At 42.7% G+C, this 9,713-nt stretch overlaps 1 protein-coding gene across 1 annotated transcript; it reads left to right on the forward strand.

Moving 5' to 3' along the window:
* The first annotated feature begins 1,550 nt into the window (after positions 1-1,550).
* LOC130124863 (transcription factor 24-like) lies at positions 1,551-7,515 on the forward strand. The gene is made up of 4 exons (XM_056294209.1): positions 1,551-1,718; positions 3,231-3,380; positions 4,659-4,823; positions 7,378-7,515. Exons 1-4 carry the CDS (start codon positions 1,551-1,553, stop codon positions 7,513-7,515), a joined length of 621 nt encoding a protein of 206 aa, XP_056150184.1.
* Positions 7,516-9,713: the final 2,198 nt, after the last annotated feature.

Genomic DNA, 9,713 nt, shown 5'->3' on the forward strand with positions numbered 1-9,713 from the left:
TTTTTGTGAGTCCAACTCAAGAAAAACAGGAGCAAAACGTCCATAAAGACAGAGATCACAACAGTGCATGTCCGGTTAAACACCTATCGAGGTCAAAGTTGAAATTTCACAAGTCATTTATGTTGACTTTTTTTCCCTCTGCCAAGGAAGGAGTATTTCAGTTTTCAATGTTTCAAACACATAAACTAATAATAAAAAAATGGAACAAATAAGATTAGATTGCACTTTATTGATCTCCCCAGGGGAAGTCTGATATTAATTTCAAAAAGGAAATTAAATTCTTGTACTCGACCGGTCTTGAAAAATTATCTCAAGTCAGCAATGTCCAAGACAGCTCAGTCTGAGTTACGATGCTGTGAAGTCCGAGACGAAACTGAGACCTGAAAAACGTGGACTCGACACTGAGTCCATACTTGAGTACTACGACTCTAGTTCTGACTGCAGGGTCCTGAATTCAAGTCTGTCTCCTTTTAAAAAACGTCCACTCTCTCTCCACCCTCTTACTTATCTGCCTCAACCACCCCATCTATCTGACCACATTTGCCTTTAATTGCCAAAAATAATCTTGTAAGTAAATAGATAACACAAAACAGCGGTGCCCTTCCACCAAGGCACCTCCCTTTGGTAAAGTTTGATGTTTACCTGTCACAAACCTCTGTCCCTGTCTGTCCAGCTGTTGGAAGAGCTTACAGTTTCCCAAGACCCCCATAATGCCCCAGCTCTGGACACCCTTCCAATCCTGCACTCCCCCAGACCAGCCTGCTTGCTCCTCTTGGCAGCTGAGCATCCAGGGGAGGACCAGGCGGGGAGATAAGGACCACTTGAAGATCCCCACATTACCTCACCCGATAAGGCAACAGGGAGAGGGAGAGGGAGGGGGGAGAGAGAGAGGGAGAGAGAGAGAGAGAGGGAGACTCAAAGAAATGGCTGGACTCAGAGGAATCCAGATGAACGATGATGTGCAAAGAGGCAGAAAGGAGGAAGGGAAATCAACACCATTAGTGAAGAGTTATCATCGGGAACACATATCTGAGATCTAAGAAACTTCAGTGGTCCTCACTGGATCTACATGAAAAACTACATGGACCACCAAAGTCTTCTAGATATCCGGAGGTCTGGAGAGACGGCTAGATAACTTTGAGAAGGTGAATGGAGGTGCTTTGCATGCAGCTCAGTTTACCTGAATGGTCTTGAGTTGCTATTCCAGAAAATACAAGGAAAGACATACTCATACATTGTCAACTTCTCATGATCACTGTTTAGGTTAGTCTGATATGTGCATTCATCGACCCCGTTGGTCTTGATCGTCTGACATAATTCTGACCATATCTCACCCTCACGATGCTCTCAGACAGCGTGCTCAGCAGTAGAAGTACCAAAGTCTTTATCCGACGTTAGTTCCTCCCAAAGGGGAGTGTGGAAGAGAAGGGAAACCAAACTTCTGCCAGTTATAGAGGAGATAACCAGCGAAGACATTTAAGCTTGAGTGAGTTTCTGGCAAGACTGCAAAACAAGCTTGGGAGAGTACCGCTTTCTGTACTGTGGCATTCATGGCTGAGAACCCCCTGGAAGGTCTCATGTCCATTGCAGTGGACCACCTCAGCATCGGTCCGACCATGTCGAATCGACAAAATCAGCAGCCCCGTCAACCCAACCCCCGAGCACCGCTGCCTGGGTACAGGAAGAGCATACGCAGCAGCCGAGAGCCAAGAAAATGGGTAAGTCATACGAAATGCTACTTAAGTTAAATTCAATAAAGAAGGATATGTGACTAAGGAGTCTGGGTAAATGTGGAAAATGTTGTTGTTTCACATGAATTCCAGGGTGACAGATGGTAAAAAAACAAAATAACAAAAACAAAAAAGCACACAACTCTTCATGTTAAAGAGATTTTTTTTTGATATACTTTATTAATAATCTCCGTGGGGAACTTATGCTCTGCATTTAACCCATCCTAGCTGTGGAGCTAGGAGCAGTGGGCAGTGCCCGGGGACCAACTCCAGTTCGTCTTGCCATGCCTCGATCAGGGGCACAGACAGGGGTATTAACCCTAACATGTATGTCCAGGGTGTCTCCCCGCCTGCTGCCCAATGACAGCTGGGATAGGCTCCAGCATCCCCACGACCCTGAAAGCAGGATAAGCGGTTGGGATAATGGATGGATGGACGTATGTCTTTTTGATGGTGGGGGAAACTGGAGCACCTGGAGAAAATGCGAACTCCACACAGAGAATGACCTGGGATGACCCCAAGGTTGGACAACACCAGGATTCAAACCCAGGACCTTCTTGCTGTGAGGCGACAGCACGAACCATTGGGCCACTGTGCCGCCCTATATTATATATTCTGTTGAATAAACCTTTGTAATAGATGTTGAGAAAGTATTTTAACAGCAGCATTAGCACTTGATGGAAATCTCCCTGATGACAATTTTCTGTAAGGATGTATAAACAGGGCAAGCAAATGGGAATTTAGTGGAGGAAAATTACTTTCTCTAAAGTTCAGGTCAACCAATGAATGAAAGAAATGGATCTGGAGGTGTAGCACTGAGCTATTTAATTAATGTTTGAATATGTATCACCCCATGTCATCATGACCTATGACCTTTGTGGTTAATGAGCTATAAATACATTTTCAGTTTTGAAAAAAGTGAGAAATTTCAGCATATCAGCAACATCCAAAGGGAATATTATCTTTCAGAGTGCTTTCTCATAGGTTAATAAACTGGATTAAAGTCATTCTAAAGATATGCTTTACCAAAATGTGAAATAGAATTTGAAATTGAATTTCTATACTTTGATAAAATATAGAAATTAAATGATTCCTTCCCACACAGGAACACAATATGTTACTCATTCCCTTTCCAATTTACAATGGGAGTAAAAAATATATTCCATCTGGAACCAACACTTAAGCGGTTTTCTCTGAATAGTGGTAAAAAGTCTATTCTGAAGTTGCTGACTGTATTTTGAGGTGACTGATGATTTTAAGGAGGCAAATTTCAATATCAATCCACCTGCTTAATCTGATTGACTCAACATGATCGCTTTTTATGGCGGCAAATTATAAAAATAATCTATGAAACTGAGTGCGAGACACTGCTACTGGGCGAAAGGACTGATTTTTTTTTTTTCTTGAGGTACACCAGTGTCACAACTGGGAACACTCATGGTAATGGCAGTTGGGCTTGTTTAGGCTGTAAGTTTGACACAGATGTGCTGTATAATGTAGGTGCAGTCTGGATCTGGGTCACAGTCCCATACAGGTTCTGGCGGTCCTATGGTCCAGGGCAGGGTGCTGAGGTCCCAGCACTCACCGGAGAACGCTGCCAGGGAGAGGAGTCGCGTCCGTAACCTGCGACAGGCCTTCCACAGTCTGCAGGTGAGTCACACGTGTCTGACTTTCCATCCACTTGCTCTCTTCATCGTCACTTGGTCCCAAAATCCTTGATCAAACATGACTGAGGCCCGTCCTGTTCTCTGACTGTCTGGATGCTTCCTGTTCGTTTGTCTCACTCTACATTTTGCGTCTTTCGTTTGTGTTTCTGTGCTTGTTGAGACAGCACGCTCATGCCAAGTTTTCGGTTTCATTTTGTAGTGCTATCACAAATGGGGTTTTTTTTTGGGTCCACAGGATACTCAAGGTTCAGCATTTTCGGGTTTTACCAATTTTCACCAAAAAATAGCCAGATTTTTTAAAAGGAGCAGATTGGTTTAAATTGATTTTCACCCGTATTTTAAGTTTCCACAGATCCAAAAGTTGTTCCTGTTCGTGTGAGGTTATGTAACAGTGTCCTCTTGTGGCGAAATTCGGCATGCTGGATGGCTTTGAAAAATAAAAACGGAAAACGCTGAGCCTTGAAGATACTACACATTTTTTTTTGTTTCATTATTGTATTGTTCAACTGATAACATTGCAGATTAAGTTTTTCCTTTACTTTGCGCATCTCATTACAGACTAATATGTGAACGGCATGTCCATGTCTATTACATTTTCATTTCCATATTAGGCATTTTGCTAATGCTCTAATCCAGTCGTTCAGCCATTTGGTGATCAAAAGCGAGTCCTTCCTTGCTCTGTCACACTTAGACAGGACACACATCTACTAACACAAACGGCATTTTATGGGATCGAACTCACTGCTTTCAGTAACAGGACAGTCTCCAATGTCTGGACAAATCACTGCCGTTTTGAACACCATTCTTTGTTTGTTATGTACTGCACCAACACTAATCTATCCAGATCTGATTTACAAGCCCGTTCAAGCCCTAATTTACTTTATTCACATTAATTCAGATTACAATTCCTTCATCTCGTGAAGGAATTGTAAGTGAAAAGATTTTTTTTTTTAATGTGAATTTTTGAACCCTTTTCTCTCTGGAAGAATCATTCTTCTCTATTCTCCATTGATGCCATATTATCAGAATTATTTAACATGTTATTTACTCACCGTTCTGTTAAATGATGTTATGTTAGTTTTGCAGGGTAGATCTGCTTTTAATCTGCTACATTTACTAAATTGTCTGTTTTGCTATTTTATGTTTGCTGCTGTTTTTTTTTTTTTTTTTTTTTTACATTGTGAAGCACTTTGGACACCTGGTGCAAAAAGGCACAAGCCTATTATCAATAAAGCATCACTTCCATACTAACTTTCTACAGGCGGCTCTGCCCTCAGTTCCCCCCAACACAAAGCTGTCTAAATTGGATGTTCTGGTTCTGGCCACCAACTACATCGCTCACCTGACAGAGACACTGGACCAGGAAGGGACTCTGGCTGAGCACACCCAGCCCTCCAGGCCCGGTGGATACCTCCACCCTGTTAAAGTAAGATGTGGAAAAATCCTCTTTAGGTCACAAACATCCTCATAACAATGACTCACAGGCTGCCGAACAACACGAACACTGAGTTATAATAATTGGGTCTCTAGTTAACAATGGAAATCAGCAGACCAATTGGAATGTCTGGTTGTAGCTAACTGGAATTCTCTAGAAATCAGTTTTAAAGACGACTCTCCAACTTGGAGAAGAAGAAAAATGAGATTTCTTGAAATACAGCCAACATTTTTAAGGCAAGACATTGTAATTTTGACCATGAAAATCCTGCTTTTAAAGGTGCTATCAGTAGAATGTTGCTCTGGTGACCACCCCCGGCAACTGTAGATGACTCCAGTGACTGATTTGTGTGTTCCGCCATTTAACGGCGTTGCCATTACTGCGGTGGCAAGTCATAGTGAGTCAGTACTGCTGCCTGCTGACTGACAGCAGCATGTGTAGTAAACCTAACCCTAGATAAATAGAGATTGATTACTGTTAACCAAAACCTACCGTGCTGTTGTTATTGGGAACAAAGTCCTTTCTGTTAATATTCTTGATCCAGTTCTGGCAAACACCTTGGTCCTCTGCACGCCCAGGGAATCTATGTGAAGAGAATATGGTCTCAGACAGGGGGATTCTTCATGAAGTAAAGTATTTTGCATTCAGTTTTTTTGCCAAAGTTTAAGTTTGCCACTACTGTTGGAGCAGCTGAGAACTGCACAGGTTCTTCCCGAACACCTAGACATTGTTGTCAAAAGTAACGTTACATAGAAAGTAAAGGTAAAAGTACAGAAACTGTACACCTCCTATGACAGCTTGCCATCAAACGCGCGCGAATTGTAGGGAGACGCCACCGCAGTAATGGTGAGTTGTTTGCTTCCGGTACTTCCCCAGATTAGGACATTCAACAATGTCACCCCCTCTGGTCGGTCGGGGCGCCTGTTTTGGGGGGGGGGGGGACTGGAGGGAATGGCGTGATCCTCTCACTACACGCACTACGTCCCCCTGGCGAAACTCTTCACCGTCAGGTGAAAAGAAGCGGCTGGGGACTCCACATGTATCAGAGGAGACATGTCGCAGTCTGCAGCCCTCCCCAGATCGGCAGAGGGGGTGGAGCAGCGACTGGGATGGCTCAGAAGAGTGGGGTAATTGGCCAAGTACAATTTGGGGGGGGGGATGTCGCCAATCAATCGCTTGAGCGACGGTGGCCCACAGGTGTAATAATTAACACTAATAACGTCTCACAATTTCAAAAGTGACCTAATTCAGATATCCAGCAGAAATGTCAAGTGAAGAAGCATAATCATGTTATAAAACACTGTACAGTACAAACACTGCACAACAGCTATAAATGATCACACATGATTATGTATTTAATAACAATGCTGCTTACCTGTCCAACAGTAGTATTGCTAACTTGGCATCAGTGTTTAGGCTTTTAAAGTCGCAAAGTTTTTGCCCCCACCCAAAAGCAATAATTATATTAGTCTACTTTTGGAGAAGCATTCATCACGTTTTTTTTTTTTGCCAAATAAAAAAAAGCTTTTTGGATCATTTCGAGCTGTGTCGCAAAGCTGGCTCCTCCATATTTGAAAGCTGAAACAAACAGCAAGATGAATATGTGAGGACTTACCAAAAAATCCCTTTGTACCAAAATAAAGATTCCAGGCCAGAATTTAAGTATTATAAGCTGGAAATCTCAGCACCTGGCAAAGCTATTGTTTTACTATTGGTACATATTGACAACTCTTTCCAATTTACATGATGGTCATATTGCTATGATACAGTCGAAATTTTACTGATAGCACCTTTAACACAGTTTGCTCCAGTTGGGTCATCCCTCACAATTTAGAAAACCAAAGCCTAAAACTCACAATCTGTCTCAACCATCTCAAAATGCCCTTTTGCTCTGTTCTGAAAACTGAACTGAAATAAATGTCACTCAAAAAAGGGTCCTGAGATGGAGGACGGTTATACCAAATGAGCAGAAACAGTCAGGAATCAGGATGAAGACTAAAGACTCAGGAGATGGGAGGTACTCAGAGTAACTAAAGTGGAGCTTCTAAGCTCACTTAGGAGTTCTATCCAAAGAGGAATGGACAAATATTAAGCAGGAAATTGATAAGAGATTGAATCCAGTGCATATACATAAACACAGGTGTGACTTGGTGGGTGGCTTCAGCACCAGGGTTATTTTTGGTGCATCCTCCTGAGGGAGGTAATTGTGGCTCCAGAAAAACCACAATTATCTTTTAAACAGTAATCACAGGTCCATATTCTTAACCATGAAATTCTAACACCAAGTGTATCTGAAAACGATTTGAGAGATGGGGGGGGGGTCATGTCTCTGGTGTTGGTTTAATTTTGTGATTAGGCTCCCCTTTTCTAAACATTGGGCTATAACACAGAGCGCCATTATACCCAAAGTTTAAGAGGGGTTGGTTTTTGTTGGTTTGTTTAACGGGGTAAATGACACTCCCTCAAATGGAGGCCCAAGTGTGGCACGCTGAGGAAATGGTTGACTCATCTTAGTAAAAGCATGATCCTCTGTCTCCCCGTCCAGAAGTGGCCCATGCGCTCTCTGCTCTACTGTGGCAGCGTGGGAGAGCTGCTGTCAGGAGCCTCGACCAATCAGACACCAGCACCCGGACAAGACGGGACACGCCCACAGACCCCTACCTTAGAGGACGACACGAAATGACTGTTGTCGCTTGGCGAGAAACTGAGCATTGGTCTGGTGGACCAAGGAGAGATTGGAAATAAAATGGACAACTGCACCAGTACAACATGATTTATCATTGACTGGTATTTATGTTCTCCAAATTCCAGAGGTTCCTATCCGACCGATGGAACAACTGCAAAACCAAAACAACTGATGCGGTCACCACGACACAACGGATTGCCTCTTTCAAGGTCACTTATCCACAACTTTTCCATCATCTGATGAAACCTTAGACTCAAACAAAAGTAATGATTTTATTCCTTATAGGAGTCTGTTTTCACAGATGGAGAGAATCCTTATTTCACAAGAGGAGAGCAAACATGATCTAAAAATTTTTTTGCTCTATTTTTAGGGATCAGGGCCCAAGTGAAATCCTTTTAAGGTCAGGTCCAATTTAATCTTTGTCTGCAGAGATGGTTAATCTATGCCACAAGCCAAATAGTGGTGATGGCTGTGGTTGTTATGTTATATAATATAGAGTAAATTCAAAAAGCAAAATTGGCTCGAGCTCGCCCTGTTTATCTATTCCACTCTATTGTAAAAAAAAAACTGTCATTGGTATCTTAGAAGTTGCAGGGAATGATAGAAATATGCAGTCAGCTAACTGTTTTCGTCCTCTGATCAGGCCAATCTCCCACCGCCATGTTATCTATATAGATACCCATAGATTTGATGCCTGTGTGAACCAGTTTTTTTCACCTCTGTAGACTCTATACAGACAGCGTTTTGCATCAGCAAGGATTTGTGCAGACAAAAAAGGGTAGGGAGCACGCAAACACACACCCACACATATTTAGTGTGCACAAGATGTGTGTCCAAGTGCACTGAATGTCCTGTGCAGAAAACTCCGTTACTATCGAAGCATAATATGGCAGTTACGCATCCAATGCAAGGAAATGAATCAGACGATGAATCACTGCATCCTTATTTATAACCGAGGCATAAAGCACAAATCACTACACGGGGAAGCGGTGTGTCACCATTTATCTCGATTAAAAAAGTTCAACGGTGTTATACTTCTTTCTTTTGCAGGCTTTATTATCGCAGCTTAGAAAGCTTCTTGCACCTTGTGGATGTTTTTTGGATGAATTATTAAAGTATACATTTAACATGGTGTCCTAGTTTTATTTAAGTGTTCTGATATCAGATTAAATGTGTGTGAGAGAGAGAGAGAGAGAGAGAGAGAGAGAGAGAGAGAGAGAGAGAGAGAGAGAGAGAGAGAGAGAGAGAGAGAGAGAGAGAGAGAGGAGTGAAAACGATAGGCAGACTGATAACCAGTTTGGGAGGGGATGTTTTGGGAACACCCGGCAGCCGCCTGTTCAGCTGTGAATCCCTGAACACTTTATTTCTACGCTTACTTTTCATTACAATTCGCTACATGTGTTCACACCGTTAAGGATCAGAGCTCACACATACACACACAACACACACACACTATTCATTCTCTTTGGCCGAGGAAAGTCAGATAAATGTTTGCGAACATGAGCGACTGATTCGACGCCAGATATTGGTGTAAAATGTCTCATCTATGATGAAGAATAACAGATTCATTAGTCCCTGACTCCTTGGTGTTGATTTGAGATTGTATGTGTAACCTCTTATATATCCAGTTCCATTCAAAGACGGCATGCTACATGCCTACTTTGTTTTTCCATGGGACTAAAGTAGGATTTTAGCATTGTGGAATCAGCCAGACTGAATCATGTGTGAACTCTACAGAAGAGACACCCCCCCCCCCCATATACTGTAATCTGTTTCATTTGCACACTTACACAAGCAACGTAATTGCATCATGTATTTCCAAACCTACTAAAATATGAAACCGCTTCTGATTTCGGGTCTGATAATGCGCCAGTGCTCTCCGGCCTGAACCCAGAAGAGGTGTCCCCCCGCTGCACCACATATCACCTGCAGAGTTTCTGTCCCCCAGCTTAGATCAGGACGCAGATTGTCTCCAGATTTTCACTCCTTGATAACATCCCAGGTTTACCTACGTCTTATGGCCTACACTGCAGTCCGGCCTTTAAGAGGAGTCTGTTCGCACCCTGTGATCACCAGATCAGGTTGTAAACACGCTGGCGGGCATGTGGTGCAGATTCTTCTATTGTGTTCAAACAAACATGTGATGAAATGACTCACATGCATATCCATGTGTTAGCTGCTACTCAAAACTGTTG

Source organism: Lampris incognitus, chromosome 15 (genome assembly GCF_029633865.1).
Source record: "Lampris incognitus isolate fLamInc1 chromosome 15, fLamInc1.hap2, whole genome shotgun sequence".
Taxonomy (NCBI): Eukaryota; Metazoa; Chordata; class Actinopteri; order Lampriformes; family Lampridae; genus Lampris; species Lampris incognitus.

Excerpts from the sequence above, each read along its gene's own strand:
- LOC130124863 (XM_056294209.1), top strand. The coding sequence starts at position 1,551 with ATGGCTGAGAACCCCCTGGAAGGTCTCATGTCCATTGCAGTGGACCAC. Across the intron at positions 1,719-3,230 it reads GCCGAGAGCCAAGAAAATGG|GTGCAGTCTGGATCTGGGTC; the intron begins GTAAGTCATACG and ends TGTATAATGTAG. Across the intron at positions 4,824-7,377 it reads GATACCTCCACCCTGTTAAA|AAGTGGCCCATGCGCTCTCT; the intron begins GTAAGATGTGGA and ends CTCCCCGTCCAG.